This window comes from Micropterus dolomieu, linkage group LG20 (assembly GCF_021292245.1).
Source record: "Micropterus dolomieu isolate WLL.071019.BEF.003 ecotype Adirondacks linkage group LG20, ASM2129224v1, whole genome shotgun sequence".
Taxonomy (NCBI): Eukaryota; Metazoa; Chordata; class Actinopteri; order Centrarchiformes; family Centrarchidae; genus Micropterus; species Micropterus dolomieu.
In genome coordinates, this window is record NC_060169.1 from 30,566,157 (window position 1) to 30,590,168 (window position 24,012).

Genomic DNA, 24,012 nt, shown 5'->3' on the forward strand with positions numbered 1-24,012 from the left:
GCTATGCGTGCTTTGCTTACATGAATCCCAGACATGATGAAGGGAATTGGGCAGCAGGTGTCCTCAGGCGGTAGCGGTCACTATTCAGCTAGTACCATCAGAGCTGTAACAAAGAAAGCGAGGCATTAGAAACACAACCAACAATCTTTGTTTTTGAAGATAAATGCAAGCATTCTGAAACTGGCACACTTTCTCTAGGCTCCAGATAATTACTGCTCTCTCTTTGTCTGCAAGATGTGTATCTATGTAAGAGTGGCCTCAGCTGACAATGGTTATCACCGTCCATATTTTAATATCGTGACACATTGCTAACACGGACAGGTTCATGTCCACAGAAAGCAGAAGAGCGACCACTCCAAATGCTTGGTCCCTCAAATTACCTTACACCTCTATATAGGCTTATTCTACAGTTTTGTTGGGTGCTTTGAAATAATGTCTCATATGGATTTGGCTTTACAATTGGTGTAGAAATAATTTTTATGATCACATCACATATGCAAACCAACCAAAATGCTATTATTGCAAACATCAACTCAGATTCCCAAGGTGCAACAAATCTTATCTCACTAATCCATCCTCCTCATTCCAAACAAAAATTAGGCGCTTATAAAAGGCTAAAGAGACTAAAAGACACACAGCTAGCTGAAAAGTGACTTACTAAGGCTTTAATTATCTATGTTTGCTAGTGAAGTTATACAGATTGGATGCAAAATCTGAAATCCTGAAACTGTAAGTGAGTGAAAGGCAGCTCTCTGCTATCAGTCAAGCCTGTCGAGAATCTTGATTTTGCAGCTAATTACTAGTCTTTTGAAGGTGACCTTGATATAGTGACAGAAAGGAGAAAGAGGTTGCCACAAGCCATGTTTCCATCTAATTGTAATGCGCATTTTAAGAAGAGCAAAAAATGTAGCAAAAAAGTAATAAAAAAGAAAGTAAATGCGAAATAGGTGCGTTTACATCAGCTGGTTTGGAGCGAATAAACCAAAAAGTGAAGACATCAATTGTAAGTGATGAGAGAATATACAAATGCGTCTCCATTTGCACCTAAAAAAGAGGCCATGTGTGGTTGGGTGTGTGTTCCTTGTAGAGCATGTGTGGCAGCAAGTGGGTAAAAGAATGTAGGTTATAATGTGTGCTGACAGAGTGTGTGTCTGCATGTGTGCCTATACAAACCCATATCAAGTATGTGTATCTTTTTGTGTGCCTGAAAAGTGAATGTGTGTTTATGTGTCTCTGAACAGCCACACAGCCAGTTGTAAATCAGTGACAGTATACTAAATATGGCAATACTAAACAGTTTGAAGGTGTAATAGTAACTGAAGAAGGTTTCCCGCAGTAGCCTCCATTCAAAGAATCTCACTTCCGACCAGCCCCGAGAACAGGAAGTTGAAATGGGGAGGGAGAAGGAGGAAGTTGCTTACGCATATTTTCCAGTGCTTTGTACAAGGTAGGGAGGGGCTGTAGCTGGTCTGCATACTCTGGTCACTGCCTCCCTTCAGACGGACTACAGCCACTCTTAACCAGAGTCACATCAGAATAGATCAGTAAACAGTAAAAAAAGCAAAACAAACAACATGAGTATAACTTATGTTAACTAAAACATGTTCTTTAACAACTCCCTTTTATTTCCACCATGTCTGAAAACAATTAACAGCCCATAGCTTTCACTGATTCAGACATTTTGTCCACTTGAGTGTAAGCCAGTTGTTTTCCACTTACAAAGTAACTGTGTAATTTTAGAGCCATGAAAATGATGCACCTCCTTCAGAGTGCCTGGCTACTGGCTAGCATGCTCCCTGAGAACATCTATGGTCAGGCTTCACAGCACTGCCATATCCTGTGTTTAAACAGGAAACAGCCTAATTGCAGACCATTGCAGATCTGTATGCAAACTGACAGAGCCACATATATGTAAGGCCAGGCTGCTCTGCTGCACCCAGAGGGCACCCGCTTCTTTCTCTTTGCGGATTCTTTAAGTCTAGAGCAGCGCAGCTAGAACAGAGCATCGTGGCTCACCAACCCACAGCCACATTAGCTAGCCAATAAATGAGAGACAAGTGAGTGCTATTCTTGTCTCCATCTAGTGCTGAGGAATGCCTTCAAGCTATGCAAGAACGTCAGAGTCACACTGCTCATATCGCTCTTCTCAAGTTAGTCAAGTGGTACTCAGTAAAGGCTCTGATTGAAAATAGTTCTTCAATTAAATTTTCTACAGCAGACTGTAGAGCAAGTCAGAAGACGAAATATGAGCCAGGAAGTTTCAACTCCAGAAAGTTATTACTGCAGCCATGATTTGCTCCTCTGTCTAAATGAATACCATATAAAACAGCAAAATTAGCAATGCTATGTGGTATAAGGTATTTAACCTGCATCAATTGGATTTGCTTGGATACAAAGCACTTCTGGCTGATGTTGTCCTGCATAGCAGAAACAGCTTAGCTGGAATCAGCTGTTTTGCCAGACTGCGCTGCGTTTTGTTTTTTGTTGAAGCAGAAATGAAATCAATCAGGAGCCTTGGTTTTTTTCTGAGTTATTGTTGAAATATTAAGCCACCAGTGCTGAAGTGCCAAACACAGCAGTTCATCGAATGGCCACTTGAAGCTGGCTCCAAAAGCAAGTCACCCCACATTGACCCCCATGTTAAAATGCCCAACTTTACAGCAGAAATAAAGATGTTTACAGCCTGGTACAAAAAACTGGTCTTGGTCTCTTTAGCTAGTTTCCCCTTTTATGACAACTGTGCGGGGGGTGAATTTAATATAAATCAAATGTTTAAATTATATTATGGCTTAAAGTTATGCATAAATAAAGATGTGGCCGCTTTCAGTGAAAGATAGGTGTCCTTTCAGGTGGCTAGCCGCTAGATGGTTCAGTAACCAGTCTTCATTCGGCCCTCCCCAGCTCCACCTCTTTGCCTCTTTTTGAATTAGCCGCAGTCAGGTAGTGCCAAGTATATAGCCTCGAATATACTCGTGTGAGGATACGGACAGCTGTGGACCCCGCGGACTACTTCTGTTTATACTACTTTCTGCAGTCAGCTTGGCGGACACGTTCACACATGTGCAGTAGATCGGTTGGTGCCCTGGTAGCGCTAGGTGGGTGCGGCCACAAAAAACAGGAGGCACGTGGATGTCCGCAGGATCCTACGCGTACCCCTTCTGATGGCAATTTTTTTCCATCACGTGGACCCTAGCAGACCTTCGCGTACTCGCGGACGCGTAAAGTATAATCTTGCTTAAGGCTCATCACACATCAAAGTACACATTTAGAATTCCAGTTCACTCCAGCTACCAGATGCACCAACACAAGTGGAAATCACTTCTTTCTCCTCTCTTCCTAATTTTCTCCCACTGTGCAACAGGAGCTGCTGGTGACAGTGTGTCATGGCAACACACTGGGAAGTGCTACATCAAAAGCTGCTGTTACATCAGAGTGCTGCCTTTTCCCTTTGCTATGCCAGATTACAGTAACATTACTACTGTTCGTCTTATGTGCCATTTTCATTACAACTAGAATTGTGTTCTTTGTATTGCTGCAACCTACTGCACTGGAACTGCTTTAAAGACTCCAGATGAAAGTGATAAAGTGAATGTTCGGTTATGTTGCTCATCTATCTACTTTGTCTTAGATCAATGGTTCTCAACCTTTTTTGGGCCAGCGCCCCCCTATCCATTATCCAGGAAATGTCTAAAAACTCAGGTGGCAGGAGACAATTCAAAATATATAATTATAATAGAATATAATGTAGTGAGGCTCTCAGACATTCTTATTCCTTTCCCTTTTCTCCTGTAGATCAACTTATTTAATATCATCCCTGCTGAGTCAACACACATGATTAAGTCTTACCTCCTCTTTTGAGGGGAAGTAACCTATTTAAATGCCTTTTCATCTCAGTAATAAATTAATCCATTTTAATTCAGTTATTGACTGGACTTTATTAGCTCATCTGTTAATAACTTATCATAACTCAGTGTTTCCCACAGAATGACAGTGTAACTGTGGCGCAGCTATATACAGCGTGCTAGCCTCAAAAACCCAGCTGTATTCTAACATTAACTTAGCTCTCCTCCTTACATGCTTGCTAATAACTTTTAATAGCTGGGTCTCCGACAATGACAGCGTTGTGTTGCACAGATTTGGGTAGCTGTGTTCATGAGGGAGAGAGAGCGAGAGATCGAGGGACGGATGAGAGAGACGAGCGAGAGGATGTGCTGCAGTCAAATACGCGCTGCCTGCAGCTCTGCAGTCAAATACGATTTTAAATAGGCCTAGTAAAACAAATCGAAAATCAATATGTCAGCGGTCAGCGTTGATATTGTGGCGGGCCGCCACAAATAAATGAACGTATGGGAAACACTGCTCATGTTCAAAACTTTCTGCACATTCAGAATCTCTCCCACTTATCTGAGTTCTCTGACAAAAGTCGTACTGGGAGACTAACGTCATTAGCCTATTTAAAGAGAATTCATAACATTTTACTACATGCCCTATACTGCATTATGTTACTGATTCGATGGAATTATCCCCTCGCCGTCTAACAGACAAAACTGAATGAGACCAGGAGGTGCTCATGACAGGGGAAAACGAAACTAACCGACACCTAAGATCAGGCAGAAATCTCTGACTCTGTTAACTTCAGCACTTCTGATAACAGCACTTCTGATAAAGTGCCGCTTACAATCCACAACAGAGCAAGACAGGGCTTCTGTTTTTAACATTACATTTTTATAGCCTACTGAAACTACAGTATATGTCCACTTTGGCACAAACTGTCTGCAACTCACAGCGCGAGGTGGGTCCCCGTCACTCGCTGATGTCGCAGTGCTGCTTTCAGGGTTAGTCCGACAGCGGATATCCCTCTTGTAAATGTGTAACCACTACGATAATAAGATGTTCACGGTGTATAGCTCAGAGAAATAAACACTTTTCCACCAAGAAAGAGAGCGTCAATTTTCCAGAGTTTACACAGTCAACGCCATGTGGGTAAAATTTTAGAGATGATACTCTGACTTCCCATTCCCGTGAAGGCAGCACGAAGCTGCACCACAAGTAGCTGAAGGAGAAAAAAATACATAGTCTGGCAGGTTTTAATGTTGCAGACCACAGTTTTTTGCAAGTAGTTTAAACTCATATTGTTGTGAATCTTTGGTGTTAACTCGCCTTAGAATTTCCAACCAACAAACGCCCCCCAAAAGCAGCTCAGCGCCCTCCTTTCCAAAATATTGCTTCCAGCGCCCCCCATCGTCCTCGGAACGTCCCCCGGTGGGCGGTATCGCCCCGTTGAGAAACACTATTTTAGATCAATAATTCATTGCACTGTGCCTCTAAGACAAATGCCTACATATTCATTATACTTTGAGAATAAAGCAGTGTTAATTTCTGTTTCCATTCTACACCAACATCCAGAATCCTGAAGCTTTAACTGCACCAAAAAACAATGTGGCATGTCTGTGTCTTTGCTGAAGCTGTCCAGGCCTTGTTACAGACAAGTCTTCTGAAAGGTGTTGAAAAACCACATCTCTGAAAAGTAGGGCTGCCCCCTATTGGTCAACTAAACTGTCGATGCTGTGTTGAAATATATTAACAAAATGTTCAGTCTACTTGCCAGTGAAAAGACGATCAAAGAGGTCTTTTCGCCTCTTTTGCGATAGAAGAAAAGAAACGATTGTTCCAAAAGATTAAAAAAAACAAGTTTAAATGCTATTTAATTAATTTGGGTCTTTGCTTGTCATATCAAGTTCTTTTGCAGCAGAGTTTGATCACACCTCATTATGCAATTTGCTTTTCTTCACTCTATGTAGTTCATCATAAATCTTTTTTTGAGTCCACCACAGACATATACACTGCTCTGACACTGGATGAGAGACTATCTTGATCCAGTGCAGACAATGATGACAGTAAGCACACATTCCCTAAATCACAATTGTTAGCACTGACAAGAAACTAAGCTTAAATCACCATCTTACAATTGCACAAGTCAGTCTCCCAGTTCCTTGTCAATGGAGCAGATTTGTCGCTTGATGGAGTTAAGAGCCTTCTATCTCAAATATATTTCATTTAGTACAACGTTGCGATTTAAAATTTTGGATATTTAGACAACACTCTAATCCAGCTCTTATTAGCTGACACTCATTTTCATTCATTGCACATTTGTACTGGACACATACCATGTGCAAGCAACTGTGAGAATGTTTAGCTGATTGTTGCCCTGTCAGCTTTCCCTGGATAAATCATCAGAGGGCTGGTGTATAACTGAGACTCGCTGTCAGTTTCTAAAACTACTGTGGCAAAGCCTTGGGTTATGAAATCAGAAGACTGGTACAAGCATGCCCATGGCCATCCACAGATTACAGTCCATACAGAGGTTATAAAAGTCAACTTTTGATTGTGGTGACAATTTAACTTTAGCCCAGATATGTGTCTGTTTAAAACAGAATGTCATTAATTTTCCTGAGGGAAATTAAATTTACTGAGGCGGCATTAAACAACAGCTTCCATCACACTCAACAAGGAACAGCATTATATTCATTAAGCAGTAAACAACATTCCCATAAAATTCCAAGTCTGGGTAGTCAAGTAATGCCACACTAGAGCTCTGTATAGTGCATAGAGAGCACTATATACACAACACTAAATGTTTTTACATTTGTTATAATGCAGCAGTGTGTTGGTTCTTTAAGAATGCAGTTTTTAAACATACGCTTTTCTACAGCGGTAAAACAGTACCCTCAAGGACTCAAATCAATACTTACGCAATGTTTTGCCAAACAATTTTAGCAATCACAGATGACTGGCAAGAAGCAGGAATTGAACTAGGTATGACTTTTTTTTAATCTATAACTTAATTTACTGTATTGTATAACTATGTTTGGAATATTTCACATTTCCAAAGTGACATTTGAGGAACAACCTACAAAGGATCAGTAAAGTAAGAGATCTACAAGTGACAATAGATGCTAGTACGAGCAGTAATGAATACTAATAACAGCTATTGGCGTGTACGGCATCAATGGGGTATATCGCTTGGGGAAAAAGAAAGAGTTAACAAAATAGTGCAATCAATACAAGAGAAGTGTAAGGAAGAGCATGTAAGAAGTTAGGAGTTAGAGGTGTTACAAGAGAAAGTGCGCCCCTGCTCTGTTGGCATGTGGTAAATTGTTCCACCATCGTGGCGTCACAGATGAGAACAGCCGGGACTGAGACTGCTTTGTGTGAAGGGATGGCAGAACCAGATGGCGTTCGTTGGAGAAGTGTAGCGGCCGAGAAAGAACGTAAACTTGTATTATGGAGTTTAGGTAGATGGGTGCAGACCCAGTAGTCACTCTGTATGCAAGCATTAGTGACTTGAATTTGATTTGGGAGGCCATGGGAAGCCAGTGGAGGTCCCTGAGTAACAGAGTGACATGAGTCCTTCTTGGGTTGATCGAAAACCAGACAAGCTGCCGTGTTCTGAATCATTTGTAGGCGTTTCACTACACAAGCTGGAAGACCCGCTAGGAGGGCGTTGCAATAGTCGAGGTAAGAGATAACCATGATCTGTACCAGAAGCTGGATGGCATACCGAGTGAGGTAGGGCCTGATTTTTCTTATGTTGTATAGAGCAAAGCGGCACGATTGAGAGACAGCAGCAACATGGTCTGAAGGACAGCTGGTCATCAATCATGACACCCAAGTTTCTCACCACCATAGTTGGAGTGATGGTTGAGGAACCAATTTTATGTTTGATGTTATGGTGGATAGATTGCTTAGTATGTAGACAGACTGTCTATTTTTAACAATGACAAAATCCCAACAAAGTCTTATCTCTTAAAAAGGATTTTCAAGGCAGTATCGCAAGTGTAGTGCAGCTACGGCTATCAAACCTGGACTCAGGATCAGTACAAAGATTTTATGGTGAAGCGTACTACTGGTGGCAAAAGAAAAATATGGAAATGTGACCTGCTGGGTATGCAAATATACAGTATAAGCTCCCCGTGGTGGAGGCTCTGCAGAGTGGACATCATGGAACGGTCAACAACAAATGATTCGTGGCTGCATCACATTTCCCCATATGTAAAGTACTTCACAGCAACAGTTTGCAACAGCAAACAATGAACACACGTGACGTGACACGCACAGTTGATGTTCAACACAATTTGCATTTTACCTCTGTCACTGTTTCACATTGCTGCTGTTCAAAATGTGAGCTTTGGCTTGCTGTAACAACGTTGTGTATGAAAAATATAGCCTGATCAATGGAACTGAAGTGCAAGTCTAATGATAAGGAACACACAGAGAAACCAGTGACAACCTTTGAAAGTTGTCTTGTCAGGAAACATAGGAGGCATTTTAATAAACACAACATCTTTTAGATTTTTCAACACAACAACACACGGAGACTTGTCCATACTAAGTATTGAACAAGCAGGGCTGTATTTTGTATTTAAAGAAGTGAGGGAGCGCATCAAAATGGCCACACACACAGGCATGGCAACCTCTCTTTGTCCTTTCTCCTTGCATCTGCCACTAGTGTCTCTGTGTGTGAGTATGTTAGAGGAGCCAGGAAGTGGGCTTCAATTAGAGCAAATGCAGAGGGATAATTTTCCCAGAGATAGAAGTTGTATCCCCAGACATTTAATAAGCCTCAGTGTCCTCGTGTCCTTTTCATCTGGATGAGTTGTCTCCCACCACAGCAGGCAGTCCCTACTGGGCCTCAATGATCACATCAGGGTTTTTCCTGCATAGAGAATTACGAGGAGGAGGCTTCTGTCAAATTTGGCCCCGCCTCCAGCTCTTAACAAAACTCTGACACAGAGCTTCATAGTAAACACTATTTGCCAGTAAGGAAATATATTTGAATATTTTCCACATTTTAAATAAATAAATTTAAAAAAGACATGAAAGAGCCATCTCATTGGCTTGACCACAGTGCGACGTGTGTGACAGCGTTTCTTCTGGTAAAGTCTTTGCAACCCGGAAAAAATAATCACTGAAGAAAACACAACTGCTTTTCCCTGCCATTTGATTAGATTGATTCATTAGTTTTATATCACCAACAGGTCTATAAAATGCAGTCTGTGAACGCTGCTTTCTGTTCGTCTACATGTGACAAAAAGCCTGTACAGCGACTAAAAGGTCTGTTTGTTTACACTGCTGAAATGTAAGGTTTTAATTTCTCTATTTAACTTTTTCAGTTCAAACAGGCATCTGTAGAACATGATATTAGTTCATTACAATATGTACACCTGAGAACATATACTGATAAAAGCAAATAATTTAAATTGAGAAGTAAAATAAATGTACACACGTTATAACAATAGGCTGTCCTGTAAAAGTGTGAGAGGGGATTACATAAAGTTACAATTATTTTTAAATTCATTTTAAATGCTTCAAAGACAGGAGAGGATCTACATGCCAGCACAATAATATTTTATATACCAGCAGTACATCAGTATTTGTAATCATGTTCTCAGTCTCAAACAGAGCTTAGCCATGTTGCTGCAGTAAGAACAAATATTACTTGGACCACCACAGAAACCTGCAGAACATTTAATATCCAGGAATTCACATCAACTACACTGCAAGAGGATCCTTGTTAACTATAAATTAAGACTGGAATTGTACTCCTCCACCTCCAATGTGTAGCAGCCCTGCTCACATGTGTGAAAAATCATTTGGCCGCACCGGCGAGTTCAGACAGAGACGCTGGCAAAATACACAATCACTAAACTCCGACACTAACAAACCTGTTATCTCTCTTCTCTTTTCTTATCAGCAAAGCTAAGCGTGCAAAATACCACATCATACCAGCTGTCGTTAAAATGTCAGACTAATTCTGAAGAGTAAAAGGCCAAAGATCATTTGTGTGGGGAAGAAGCTCTACTCTCTAACACAACTGTACAATCAGAGTGGACAGTGTTGCAGTAGTTCCAACAACTCCAAAAGAGCGAGGAGTCTTCTCCCTGGCGGAGCGTGTCAAGTAAAATTCAGGAGTCTTATTCTACCAGTTAAATTTTCATTCAAATTATATAAATAATTTAAGCTTATAAACCTTGAAACCTCCTGTATTTGGATCAAGGAACTCGTGAAAAATAGTTTGTCTGATTTAGCAGTCTACAGCTGTGATTTCAACATGTCAGACACATATTTAATCAACATTAAAGTAAATATCATAAAGTATGGGATCAGATTCTGTAGCGGCAAATACCTAATACTAAAGAACTCGTGTGTTAGACCTGGTCCTGAGAACAATATCTAGGTCTGTGGCTTGGTAGTTGTTCAACTCTGTCTCAAACAACCCTTCACTTGGCGTCATTACTTGCAAGACATGTAAAGTAAACAGTCGTCAGTGGTACAGTAGCTGAAAGGCATTCAGACTCAACCATACAGACCGGAGACAATGAGCTGAAAGTGCCTGAAGCTGCAAAAAGCTGACCTAGGTGTTGATATTCAGTGGGATTACTGGCAAGACTAGCAATTTTACAATACAGGGAGTCATTGGAGGTTTTATATTAAAATAATGATGCTTCTTTGAGGTCTAAAATGTCTTAAGCAAAGGAAGCATTGCATCTGTGCCTCACCGTTACAAGATAACAATCACACACACATTACTGCACTGTTACCTGACTTACCGTTTGCTGTATTAGCCAAAAAGGCACAAATCTGATGGTGTACTTTTGCTGCTTAGCTAGTAAGATCAGTTATGCAACTTGCTGGAGAGGTAATCAAAATCAATATTGACAACAATCCTTGAGCGCATGCTGTGCCAGTGATTTAGCCAGCAGGAACAATTTACCACAGATCACACCACATCAAACCTTTCAAACCAACAAAGATTAGAAATAAGTACTAAATTTAAATAAAGGATTTCTGAAAGAGATGGTTGAGATTATACCAGGGAGGAAATTAAAGTTGAGTAGGTATTCTGGTACAAACAGGTGCAGGGAAGGGACACTCAAATCTGAAGTAGAGCATAGAGACAGGAGAGAGCTGCAAGGGGTGGTAAATAATAAAGGAGAACATCATGGAGCAGAAGAAAGTTAAGAGAGACTGTGGGTTACTAAATCATTTCAAATGTGTGCCTGCCTCTGCCGTGTGCCACATGAAACATTTCTAGCCATCTTCTCCCTTTTTTTTTTTTAGCTGTGGTGCCGTTCTCACTGTCCCACAGAAACGCTTCTCCTAGGTCTCTTCTCTTTGGCTCAGCAGCAATGGAAAGAAAGCCACATGCAGTCTTCTGGGTTGAGGTTGTTTTGCGGCCTTTAAGCATTTATTTAACTGTAAAATGATGCCCAACACAACCACAGACTTATAGGATCAACAGCTGCACTAGAGGGATTGGATGTAAATGCCTTGCTCAAGGGTTGAGGGAGAAGAGGAAAGCAAGATTAATGACAATTCCCCTACACAGATTAACCAGATGGCTCAGAGATGTGTACTAACAACCATCAGTCTGAATGTGATCAGAAATACAAACAAACACCACTATGGTGGCCTACTGGAATTCTGAACTGAGCGAGGTCAGGGAGGGGGATCACATCCATCCTTTGCAGTAGAGCAAAAGAGTCATGTGTGGGTCTAATCCACAGCCGTCGTCCCTTATTTTTTTTATCTCACTGAATGAAAAATAAAGCAGTGCGACAGGGAAACCTCTCCCGCTACAGACAGACGGGTCGGTAGACGGACAGCTCTCCTGCCTGCTTCTCTGACGTAGTAAGTGATAGGCTCGGACAAGCCGCCGATGACAGATTACAAAAGCATGGAGGCAGGAAGTGGAAGAAAGAAAGGAAGAAGGACTGAGAACCCCCACCCTCCCTCAAGATCTGGGAGGCTGCTGGATGGGAGAAAGCAGAGGGGAGGAAGGGTAGTGGTGACAGCTTATTGTTTGAGCTCTGTGTGCTGTGGTTCCAGCCTCAGCGCACACTCATCCAGGCCTGGCTATTTATATCCTCTCAATATCCATCCAGGCAGAGGCAGGCTGCGGTCGTTTTCATCATTGCATACATTATGGAGACGCTACAATATAGTCCGCGTGCTGTGAGTGCGCCTGCTTATAATACTTTTCTTTCAGGATTTCCCCATTTATATTCGGACGGTGTCGGGTGCTGTATCCAGGACTGTATCCTGTTTGTTTTTACAAGCCCATGCGTAAAATTAAAAAATAAAGCACTGTTCAATCAGCTAAGGCTCAGAAAAATCACAAATTTTATTGCAATGTTCAGATATTGCAATGTTGCAAGACAGATTGAACAAAGCAGCAGAGGCTGATATGTCCTGTTTTTCAGTCCCTAGTAACTCCAAAAATGCTGGATGCTACATTTCCCATAATGCAGCTCAACAGCATCCGTCATTATCTATCATGATAATGACATCAGGGTTATTTTCTCAGACTTAAAAAGGCCATCTCAAGCGCCACAGGTTATACAAGTACTCATCCTGACATTTAAACTGAGCTGTACTCTGTATCTGTTGAGTATCCCATTAAAATCTAATATATGATCTAATGAATGTAATCAAGTGTAACACTGTGGACATGGGTTTACTCCTGAATATCTAAAATGCGGATGCAGAGTTGTTTCAGATGAAACCAGCCATGTAAAACACAATAAAAAATATGTCAACCAATGCAGCAAAACTCCATTATTTTTAATGGTTATGTCAGACTATGGGTTTACAATTAATATGTAAAGTTTTAACAACGTGATTAGTCACACAGCAGAAAATTTATCTGCATATATTTTGATAATCTATGAACCATTTGAGTCCATCCTTAAGCATAGCACCCAAAATTAACTCCAATTATCAAAAAGAAAAAACGATTTATTGAATAATTAAAAAATTCATTAGATTACTTGACAAATTAAAATTATTTAGTTGCAGCACCACCTACATGCCTGATTAAAGATCACACAAACAGTAGTTTTTTGTTGAGCATATGACAGATAATTAACAATTAATTGATTAAATGTAGTTCACGCTGTGTTGAAGTAAATGTGTGTTCATAATGGAGGTGCTTCCCCCCTTGCATGAAATATCCTTACTGCAGGTTTTGCATTTTCTTGTCATAATTCTTTTTAGTGAAGCTAATCCAAACTGCATTTTCTGCAGTCCGCATTCTCTCTTGTAGCATGCTTTAGTTACGTAGTGGTTGAAAAATGACATGACACTAGCTCTGCAAAGCAGGTCCTGTAAAGTGGAACTTTTATGGACTGTAAAATACCCACTACGGTTTAATTGGAAGCGTAGCTGAAATATCCAAAGAGTTAGGAAACCGAACTGCAGAACTGAAATGCACTTGTCTTAACCAATTCATGGTTCTTGGAAATTTTGTCACTGTTCCAGCTTGGAACCAGTTTTCCGACCCCGACTCTGGCCTGAGTGCAAAATGATATGTAGGAAGGCAGGTTAGAGTAGGAAGCACCCAAAGTGGTGATGGGAGGGTTGGGAGGTGGAAGTGGATGGGATGCAGGCTGAGAGCTGGAGGATTGTGAGATTATGGGAGGTTCTGTGCTCCTCTGACAAGACATCTGCTTGGCAGGTGCACACACACACACACACACACACACACACACACACACACACACACAGCATATCCTGTCCATGTTACTGAACTCATATTGACAACATACACACAACCACAATCGTACACACAAAAAGCCCTCATCCTCTGGCCTAATATATGCTGCCACATACATTCACATGCATACACATTCTTTAACCATGGTCTAATGTATGCAGTCTCTCAAACACACACATGCAGATGTGGCTTCAAACCTCCCAGGGGGGTGAGAAAGAACGAGTGAGGAGGAAGGTGGGGGAAGCCGCTTTCTGCTGCTTCCATTGCTTCTCCTCATGCTTTGATGGCAACACATGACAAGTCCTCCATTCAGACCAGAGGAGGAGGAGACGAGGAGGCAAAGCACGGGGATGGAAACACAAAGAACGTCATTAGCAGCAGCCACAGCAGGATGCTGGTACAATATGGCAGCAGCATTAGTGGTGACTGGAGCTCCTAATCTCTTCAATAAAAGAAGCATTCTGTGGCAGCAGCACTGACACCATGAAGGAAAATCTCTGCACTAAAAAGAAGGGCGAGAGGGAGGAGAGAGGCACATAGGGAGAAAATGGAGACTGAGAAGGGGAGCCTAAAGGCAAAATCCTAATGGCAAAGGACACTGGAATACTATTTGGCTCAAACTAGAGATTATACAGATCACCTGAGCAGCGAGTAATCCTAAATTCAGACAGGAACTGACTATGTGCAGAGTGCAGCCACTAAAAAGAAGACACAGACAGACCCGTTTGCCCGAGAGGGCACACAAGGACAAAATCAGATTGTTACATTCAACCTAGTTAGTCTGGTCAACCAAAAACAAGGGTAGACAGTAGTCTATATCTGGTGCTCTGGAAAACTTTGCTGCCAGGGGTGTAATGGTTCTGAAACCGAGGCCGAATCTGCAATACAAATGTCCACGTTCTTGAGCTGCGGTTCTGTCTTCCATGTCGTGTCTATTTAGGTCTACTACTGGCACGAGACAACAGAAATTTTAGAGCACAAGCTTTACCTGGAAAGGTTTGGGGATCAGCTGTAGCATGCTAGTAAGCAAAGCCTGGTCAGCCAGGTTACTCAAGATCATGTATTGTTGGTTTCCCAGTTCGTTACAGCAAAAATGTCCAACTATATGCTGACGTTATTCAGCTGAAGCCAAGGATTTCTGTTGAAACACTTCAAACATGACATCTACGACGGCATCGCCCAAAGATGTGGTTTAGCTAGAGGTGCTTCTCCTTGCCTCTCACTGCAGATTCGGACATGCTATGCTATAGGAGTGTTGATTGGTGTGGCTATGAAATCATACTTGGTCGTAGAAAATACAGAATTTACATATATGGTCAAAATGCTTGAGTCCTGCTACAATGTGTCTTCACATGTGCATTTTCGTCAGTCAGTTGTGTCTGCCGTGTATAAACGAGAGCAAGCTGCAGTTGTGCTGCAGTTATCAGCAGGACAGAGCCTTATGATGGAGCATTACTGACATTTGTGTTATTTATTTTTTCTTATACCAGTATTTGATTGACTTAAGTGTTACACTAAGAATCACACACAATGAGCCACCGTTGTATGTTTAATTTTTATTTTTTTTTTAAATAAATGACATATGTTTTCTACAGTTTGTCGTTTTCCCTGCTGTTTCGAAAATGTACCAAAGCGTAACCCCAAACAGGTTCAATTGGATTTTGTGTACCGTTAAACCCCTAGCTTCTGCTCAGCAATCCTCCCTGAAATTACTTCTAAACATAATGAATCTGACCATAAACGGAGGTATTATATCAGTTACTTGTAGGGGCCCTCCACACGTGGGCCGCAACTATTATATCAGTTACTTGTAGACATAGCCGGACAAGAGAATTGCATGCTGGTAACATCAAATGTTAGATGAGCAAGTGCAGCCGTCCTTGAAATGAAACAGTCCCTTCAATTCCTGGTTTCACTAGTAAATCACCACAATTACCAACAAAAAACACTATATTCTAAGCAGACACGTTTAAAAAAAAAACATAAATCACAAAAGTAACTTTAGTATTTCAAACAAATAGGAGACTTATTTGCAAATTTTAACAAAACCCCCTTCACCACCATGCATCCTGGAAATTCTGAGGGACGGACTTAGGCTGCTATATATCACCCGTTTAGTTTTCTCCTCAACTTGCACTGGAAGCTCAGCAGCAGAGTGTGCAGCCTGCCCCACGTTAATGGCTTGTTTTTAATATGTCCTTTTTGTGCTTCTACTACCTTCTTCAAAGCTCTCAAGTTACCTGCTTTCTTACAGTCATCTGCAGATCCCACAGAGAGCATTTCAAAATAGCGTTTTGCCTGCCTGATTTTGCGGACATGTTTAGATTTTGTTGATTTAGTGATAAGTAGGGCTGCAGCTAACAATGATTTTAGTATTCAAAGCTTCTATAGATTATTTCAAGGATTCATTGATGTGTCGCTTAAGAAGTACTTTTGCTTGGCGGCGGCGGCCCAAAAAAGGAGAACAACAAACGCACGTGTGTACATTTTCAACTGAGGACTGTGGACTTACTCTGGCTAGCCTTCAACTCAACAATCAATCATGATTTCAGTTAAATGCTAAAGTTACTGTTACCTTGTCTGTGGTCCGCTGGCAGAAAACAGGGTGCTTTCTGATCAGCTGCCGTCGTGCTGTTGCCGAGACGACATAAATTTTGTTTTACGGTGGATGGACAGCAACATTAAAGTTGTTTTCTTTAGCTTGAAATAATCCCATACTTTGGACACTTTCGTCTTTGTCCCTCACTAATTTCTCTCTCTTCCTTCACTTTGCAAACAGCTCCACTATACGTTGTGTTCACAGCATAAGGGCGATGTGCGACAGTAATAAATGTCCGTGCGAAACACTGTGCTGTATAGTTACATGGATTAAACAAAGCATCAATGCAACGAATTTGCGTCAATGCATTTTAGTAATTAATTTAATCGATGAATCGTTTCAGCCCTAGTGATAAGTGCTTGCTTTTTGTGCTTCTACTATGATTAAGTAGGCTATGTAGTTAAATAGTTTCTTTTTTGTCGTTTTAACTGTTTATTGTTGCTATACGATCGGGAGTCTGCACAGCGTATTTTATTTTAAAAAAGGCTGCGTATTCTCTCCAGAGAGGAGCGGGGAGACACTTCTGGTGTGAGCACAAGTATTGTCGCTGCGATCAGCTCCGACAGCCGCGACGCAGACCATGATGAAGCTCCGCCCCCACTGTTCTGAGAGTCTAGCTCCGCCCCCAAATTCGACACATTAGCAGAAATTGCATGAATTAAGTGGTACATCAGTTCAATCATAAAATAAAGTGACGCTGCCTTAATGTTATGTTTCTGTTAGATAACATTTTCTAACATTAAATTAATCTTAACATTTCAGTAAGAGACATCTTGTTCCAAGAAAGTTCACAGCTGAAGAGTGAATAGGAACAGAGCGATAGAGACAGCATGACACAGAGAGACAGAGGCATGGGGATATGTAGAAAGAGATGCAGAAAATACAGAGACAGCGAGGGAGAGAAAGAGATGCTCACAGATGGAGAGGACAAAGATCAGGAGAGCAAGGACATAGGAAAAGAGGAGTGTGAGAAATGCAAAGAGGTGGAGATGACACGGGATAGAGGATAGAGACAGACATGAAAGTGTTGAAGACTGCCTGGTTTCTTGGCGGATGACTGTGTCTGCTGGTCCTTAATATTAACAGCAGTCATCTGTTGGTTCCAATGCCAACCATGAATAATAGAGGCTCCACCCAGCTATGCCAGCTCTCTGAATTATTCATTCACAACCACAGACTTGCATTAGCACACAGTGAGGTGCAGTGCACTCTCCACTGTAGGGTGCAGGCACATACCTGCTTAGACTGAACCATACGCATTAGCTCACACACGCGAGGTGAAAATATGCGCGCACACACTAATAACATGCACATTATTGTGAGTGAAATTCTGGTACTCTCTAAGCATCTAGCAGGTTTTTCCTTAGAAAACTCGTCAATGTTGAGACATTTTACATTTCGGACAACAACAAATGTGGTTTGTTTAGAATAAAAACCGCCGTTACTTCAATGTCACCATCATGTCATATCACCAATTCAGAGTCAGTGATTAATAATTGTGGAATTGTGTTCATTAAATCAACACTAAAAAGGATCTTTATATTTAGAATGCCTGTTGCCAAATATATCAATACACAGACATAAAATACAAGAGGAGAAGTATTTGGTTCCCCAAAATGTTAAAACTACCCTCGCAATATCTAGCATAATAACCACTACTGTTTCTGCCACTATAGTACAGTACCCAAGAGACATTTTTAACTAGGTCATTAGTTTCTTTTCATAGGCTAGGTTAAGAAATGTAGCCTAATTAGAAAGGAAAACTGATCTGACAGATGTAAATCAGTGCAATGCTACTTTGATAGTATGTTGTAAATTGTGTATTCTACATATAAGTGAAGGTCTGAGGGCTGTGTGTGTCTGTCTGAATTTGTGCCATTCAAAACACTGAGGCATGTATTGTCACTTCTCCCCATATACAATGTGCCCTAGTTTTACTTATTAAAATCACACCACACTTACAGCAGCAATTCAAATAAGACAAGCACAATCAAGAGCACACAGACAACTTTTACTCTTATCACTGGTTTTGCATCTGCTACAAGAAGTACCTCACCTAAAATACAGATTCCCCTGCTCTTTGTACATCTGTTGATCAAAGCAGAAAGCAAATTTTGTTTCCTTCCACACACACAAAGCCAGCCAACAGGTCTCTAGTTTGAGGCAGGAAAACAAAACAACATCATCAGCCCACTGTGAAATTTAAGTAGACTAAAAGACCATACAGCTGAGGTAAAGCATTTGAATGTGTGTGTGTACCACAGGGAGTGTTGTGTAGGCTGAAAATGTGCATTTGGGCCCCACATTCAGAGTCTGTTTTTGGCTGTAGAAGAGGACATTGGGTTAGAAGGTGATGGTGTGGGTGAGAAAACCCAGGTAGACTGTGAAACACACAAGAGGCATCACAGAGGAGAGGTTCTCCTAATGTTTGCAGAGGCAGCAACTGCAAATCTTGCTTCTTGAGAACAGGGCTCGGGGATTTCTTCAGTAAATTCACATAGCCACACACACACACACACACACACACACACACACTGCACTGTGATAACCCTGCTTGCTCTCACAACCAAGGGAGAGACATTCAGCCTTAAAGAGAAGTCTGTGTAAACGGGGCTGAGCAGTGAATCTATATCACAGCATATTTTCAATATTCCCCAGGGACAATGTCTATCATGACATCCCTTGTCATTTTTAATGAACGCGCTTGCATGTTCACCTGCAGACGCCACGTCCCCCTCGTTTTTTTTTGTGAATTCAATACTTTGAATTTACCCTCTGTGTAAAATGTGTTGTGTGGTTTTTGCTCTTTACAACTATTTCAACTGCTGTTTTGTCAATTAAAAAATATAATGTTTATAAATTAATTTCACAACCACTACAACTAAAAGAAAAGCTGTCACAAAGTAATTTAAATTCTGCTCCTGTCGTTTTCAGTAAGGATGGCATTTGCTTCCTTCTCAAGGGCATAATTAGGCTGCTGTAACAAGCGTTCTGTTTAATTACATCATGAGTAACGTTGGTCCGTTTTAGCTAGGTTAAATGTCAACGTTGTCTCATGAATTAGTCTCGTGTTCCAAAACAGTTACGTTGTGGTTATGACAGTAGCCGTGCAAATATTCTCTTAGCATAAAGAAAATGGAACCGTCAGGGGCTAACGTTAAGTGTCTTTTTGTTTTTTGGATAACTCAGGTGTTGTTCTCGCAGACGCATGGGAGAGAGACATCAAGAAGGAACAGAGGAACAGCACAGGACAGACTATAGACACCTGATCAAACATCCTGACCATGCTTCTAAGACAGCAGACGCAGGCTCTCCAAAATGTATTAGAATAAAACATAAGCCACGTGCTGGACTCACCAAGAGCATACCATTCAATGTATATATTGATATATGGCAATAAGCTTATAACAGTGTTCAGGACTGGTCCAAGAACATTGCATTACATGAGAAAGTAAACAGAATGAAACTTTAGTACTGCAATAACATCACAGTGACAACATGATGTGCCTTTGCCATTAACAATAGACACTCTTCTGGTTGCCTGGCTGAGCAAATGCAGGAAGCATATTTAGCAAAAACTGTAAAAATAATCTACGACACTAACATTTATCCAAACTCTGCCCCTCACTTGACACAATAAAAAATAAACACTGAAATATGTCAAGGAATATGCAGGGAGGGGTCCACGTATCCTAAATGATTGGTACATTCTTATGCTCCCAGGAGACTCAAGACAGAGCTTTGCAGAAACTGGAGATGGGTGGCTTTATTTCCTCGAATGCTGACCCAATGGTCTACTCAGAGGACGGGTCATCGTCAGCAACAGAAAATGATCTCTGTGTGTGTGTGTGTTTGTATGCGAGAGACAGTGAGAGTGACCACGTAATGATATATATGGGTCTGTGAGTGTATGAGTGATTGGCCTGTGTAAATAAGTCAGAATGGGGTACGAGGCTGGAATGAGAGACCTTGTGCGAATTTCACTATGAATGAGGGAAAAGTCAACAGGTTAGCAATGTCATGACTACAAATCCCTAAAACTGCAGTAATCCCATTTCCTCATTGGTCTGACGACAGAACTGAACCAGCGCACTCCATGTTGAAAGGCAAAAACAGATGTGATGACTAAGAGCAGAGACGCTATTTTACACAGCAAAGGCTATATATTGAGTGTTGCTTTTGTTTAGGCCAGCGATTCCCAAAGTGTGGTGCGTGCACCCCTGGGGGTGCATGAGCTGCGTCTGGGGGATGCGCGAGAGGAAAAAAGGTTTAGTAGTACTGTAATAACTACATCAAGTATTTTTTCATGAAATAAAAAACCGGTATTGAAAACTTTATGCAAACCTAGAGAGGGTATTTGGGGGTGCAGCAACCCGGGTCAAGATGTAGAAAAGGGTGCGCTGCCTTAAAAGTTTGGGAACCGCTGTTTTAGGCCATCACCTACTAACTAAATTGATCACAAAATAAGATCTATTGGGTTCTGGGTGGCTTAGCACCTTGACTGTGAGGCTGTGAAGTCTTCATGCTACGTGATACGAGAACTACATACAACATTATTTATCAAATTGAGTCGGACTTGATGAATTTAACGTGAGGATACACATGTGACAACGTCCGGTTTTCAAAATAAGGTGTCTATACAGTATGGAAATAAGATTAACTGGATTATATTCACAGAAAGTATAAAACATTGTCGATTAAAAGTAAAAAAACAACAACAACAATAAAATGTTAGGGAAAATACTATTCTTTGATTTAGGGTTGCTTGAAAAACATTAAATAAATTTGTTGACTTTTGTTGCCGTTTCATCACCATTTAGCTATACAAAGGGTTTATGATTAAATAGTTTACTAGAGCACAACATTGTTTAAAAGAGCGCAAAGTTGTTCATAGATTGCCTTTTGATTTTGCATCAAATTAATGTATTTAACTTGAAAATGTACAAAATTTTATTCTGGGGTGGGGTGGGGTGGTAGACATGCTCCAAGGCCCCCCGAGAGGGTCCGAGGTCAAATCACTATAGTCTATTAAAATCTTTTGGGAAACACTGTATCCGATATTGATTTTTCACATTGTGCACTAAGCAGAGGACAGAAAAATAATAGTTAGTATCCATCTACCTTAGCTGGTATAATACTATAGTGTATTACTGATCTGTTGCGGTTAATGAGTGCACGCAACAACTCACATACAAAATGAAAGATCCTTAATGTGACGTTGATATTAGGATGCATGTTAAAATAAAGCTAAAAAGGGAAGAGATGGGAGACCGTGTTTTACAACCGTGATCATTACGACTAATGATTATGTCAAACTGTATGAGACTGCTGCCTATTCTGTTGACATTTTGAAAACTGTCTGGGGTAAGACACCCACTAGGTATTAAATAATCATTAGAGCGTACTGCTATTTCTGTATCATATTAATATTATTAAGTCTGAAATGGCGATGAATGAGAGGAGATCACAAGTATGTTGACACTTTCGCAAAGGTGTGTTATACTGAGTTGCCAATATCAAACCTGTAGCAGCAAGGAAAACCTGGACAGGCTTCCCACCACCAACCCATTCAGGCACTGATCAACCAGTAAGAGTTACTAAAGCAGCGGCGTGGGCACAATCCCTCACCAGCTTCCCACAGGTGAGCATGGACTATTGTTTTCATTACAGATCCAGCTGTTTGTATTTCTAATAATGATATGTCACTACAACTTCTTATAATTGTCCAGTCCCTGACGGTGTTGGGAAAAGTTACTCTGGAGCTGAAAGAAGTTACTTTTTACTTATTACTCCTTTAACTAGTTATGTTACTTGTTGCGTTACTATATTACTTTCACTTCTACTTACTAGATTAGTAAATGTAGTATGGAAATAGTAATCCCTTATACTACAAGCTAATGGGAAAAGTAATAATATTACAGTAACGCGTTACTGCAACTTTTCCCAACACTTGTCCCTACTGATTGGCCTACGGCAGCTAATGGGGATCCAAATACATAATCAGAAGTATTGATTCTATACTGGCAAGAATATGGCGCAAGCCTTTCCAGTGACAGCAAAACATCACTGAATGGCAGGATAGAAATGTTGCTTATATTGAACAGATACCCGAAAGGAATTCTTCACACCGAACAGATAAAGTAAAATCTTCCTTTATTAGAAATCCCTGCGTTAGAATAGACCTAATTCAGGTCACTTTACTTTTCAGCACTCTCTGTGATATCATTAAAGCAGCAGCATTTACTGCGTTTATCTTTGAAGCGCATCGGATGATTCAATTGCACAAAAACTACTCTGGAGTGCACTGAACGGTGGATAAAAGAGGAAGCACTGGAGCCTCCCTGCTGAGACAGGATTCATTGTCATTATCATCATCATCATGAGTGATTCATCCTGTACTCCTTTTAGGACATTTTCAACAATGGCAGCAGAGTTTAATATCTTTATAAATGGAAAAAAATGCCATCAACTTTGTACTGTCTACACTATTTCCTCTTTACCTCCCCGTATTGGTCTAAATATGAAGGACTTCAGTGAACCAGGACACTGGTGGTGTTGTGTGCAGAGAGACAGAGGAGGACACAGGAGAAGCCCCATATATAAATAGCATGTTGGCAAAAGTATTTGGTACAGTCAACTTGCTGCTTGGAGAGGGAACTCATGTCATACATATTCAGATATTAAAAAGGGCTGCTTCCTTATAAACCACATTGCAAAATCTAAATCATCTCAAGGAATAGTACATGTATCTTCATATCACCAAAATAATTAGAGGGTAACTTCAGTCTTTTTTTAATCTGGACCCTATTTTCCCATGTTTTACTGTCTATACGTGGGACAAAATGTCATAATTGGTCCAGAATGGAGCAAGCGCACTGCAGTCTGCAGCAATGAGACAGGATGCAACGTAATCCTTGCTGGCAATTGCGCCGTCAAAGTACTAGGGCTGGACCCGAACATTCGAATACTCAAATATTCGATCACTGGGTATACATGCATTTTTTAATTTTCAGATTCGAATGTTGAGGGTTTTTTCCCCCGCACGCCTGACACCCACTCACAGCAGTGAATGTAACGTTCCAGTTTACATCAAAGTGAAAACAAAATGAAGCCCTGAGCTGTGTGGGAGCACTTTAAACTGAAAGACAATAATGGTAGTGTGGCAGTTATGGTGTTCATTTTACAACTGCTTAATTTCATTACAGATAAAAAAAATGTCAAATAGCCCACATTTTAAAATGAATCAGTAGCCTAAATTGTAGGCTACAACAAACTAACAACATAATGAACACGCCGGCGGTGGCGAAACCTCGATTAATCATTGTTAATTACTATCAAAGCTTCGAAGCTCAAAAAATGACACTCGGGCCGGCCCTCCAAAGTACGCCCACTAAAGAGCTTGTTTTTGACACCGACAGGCTCAGATTGTTTTTTTTTTTAGATATTAAGATTCTTTTTGTTTAACCAGAAACAGTCAATATAGTGAACCCACCAAAGCCACCAGACTCTTATCATTAACAAAAACAGTAATTTTACCTCTCTTACTTGACATCGGTTAGTTTGTGTTATTGTGCAAGTTTGGTGTTTTTAACCCTTTAAAACAAAGATTGCACGGTCGCTCAATACTGGACCAATTTACAAAAATGACACATTACCCCTTTAATAACACAGTGTTTCAATTTAAGCTTTCTGCTATGACTTTCAAATGCACGAGGCATGACAAAATACAGTCTTGGTTATCAGCATTATTTCACACAGCAAAATGACAACGGCTACGGATTAGACTATCAAGGAGTAACTTAAATCGGTCACAAAAGACGAGATGCTATCTAGCTCGTCTCACTAGATGACAGTGAGT

General features: G+C 40.8%; 1 protein-coding gene across 1 annotated transcript in view; it reads right to left on the reverse strand.

Moving 5' to 3' along the window:
- The window catches only part of LOC123959134 (tyrosine-protein kinase CSK), a 48,144-nt gene that overhangs the window by 18,908 nt on the left and 5,224 nt on the right, over window positions 1–24,012 (reverse strand). The window contains exon 2 of the mRNA XM_046033029.1: window positions 21–103. Coding sequence (XP_045888985.1) covers window positions 21–35 — 15 coding nt within the window. The 5' untranslated portion in view covers window positions 36–103. The remainder of the gene's footprint in view (window positions 1–20; window positions 104–24,012) is intronic.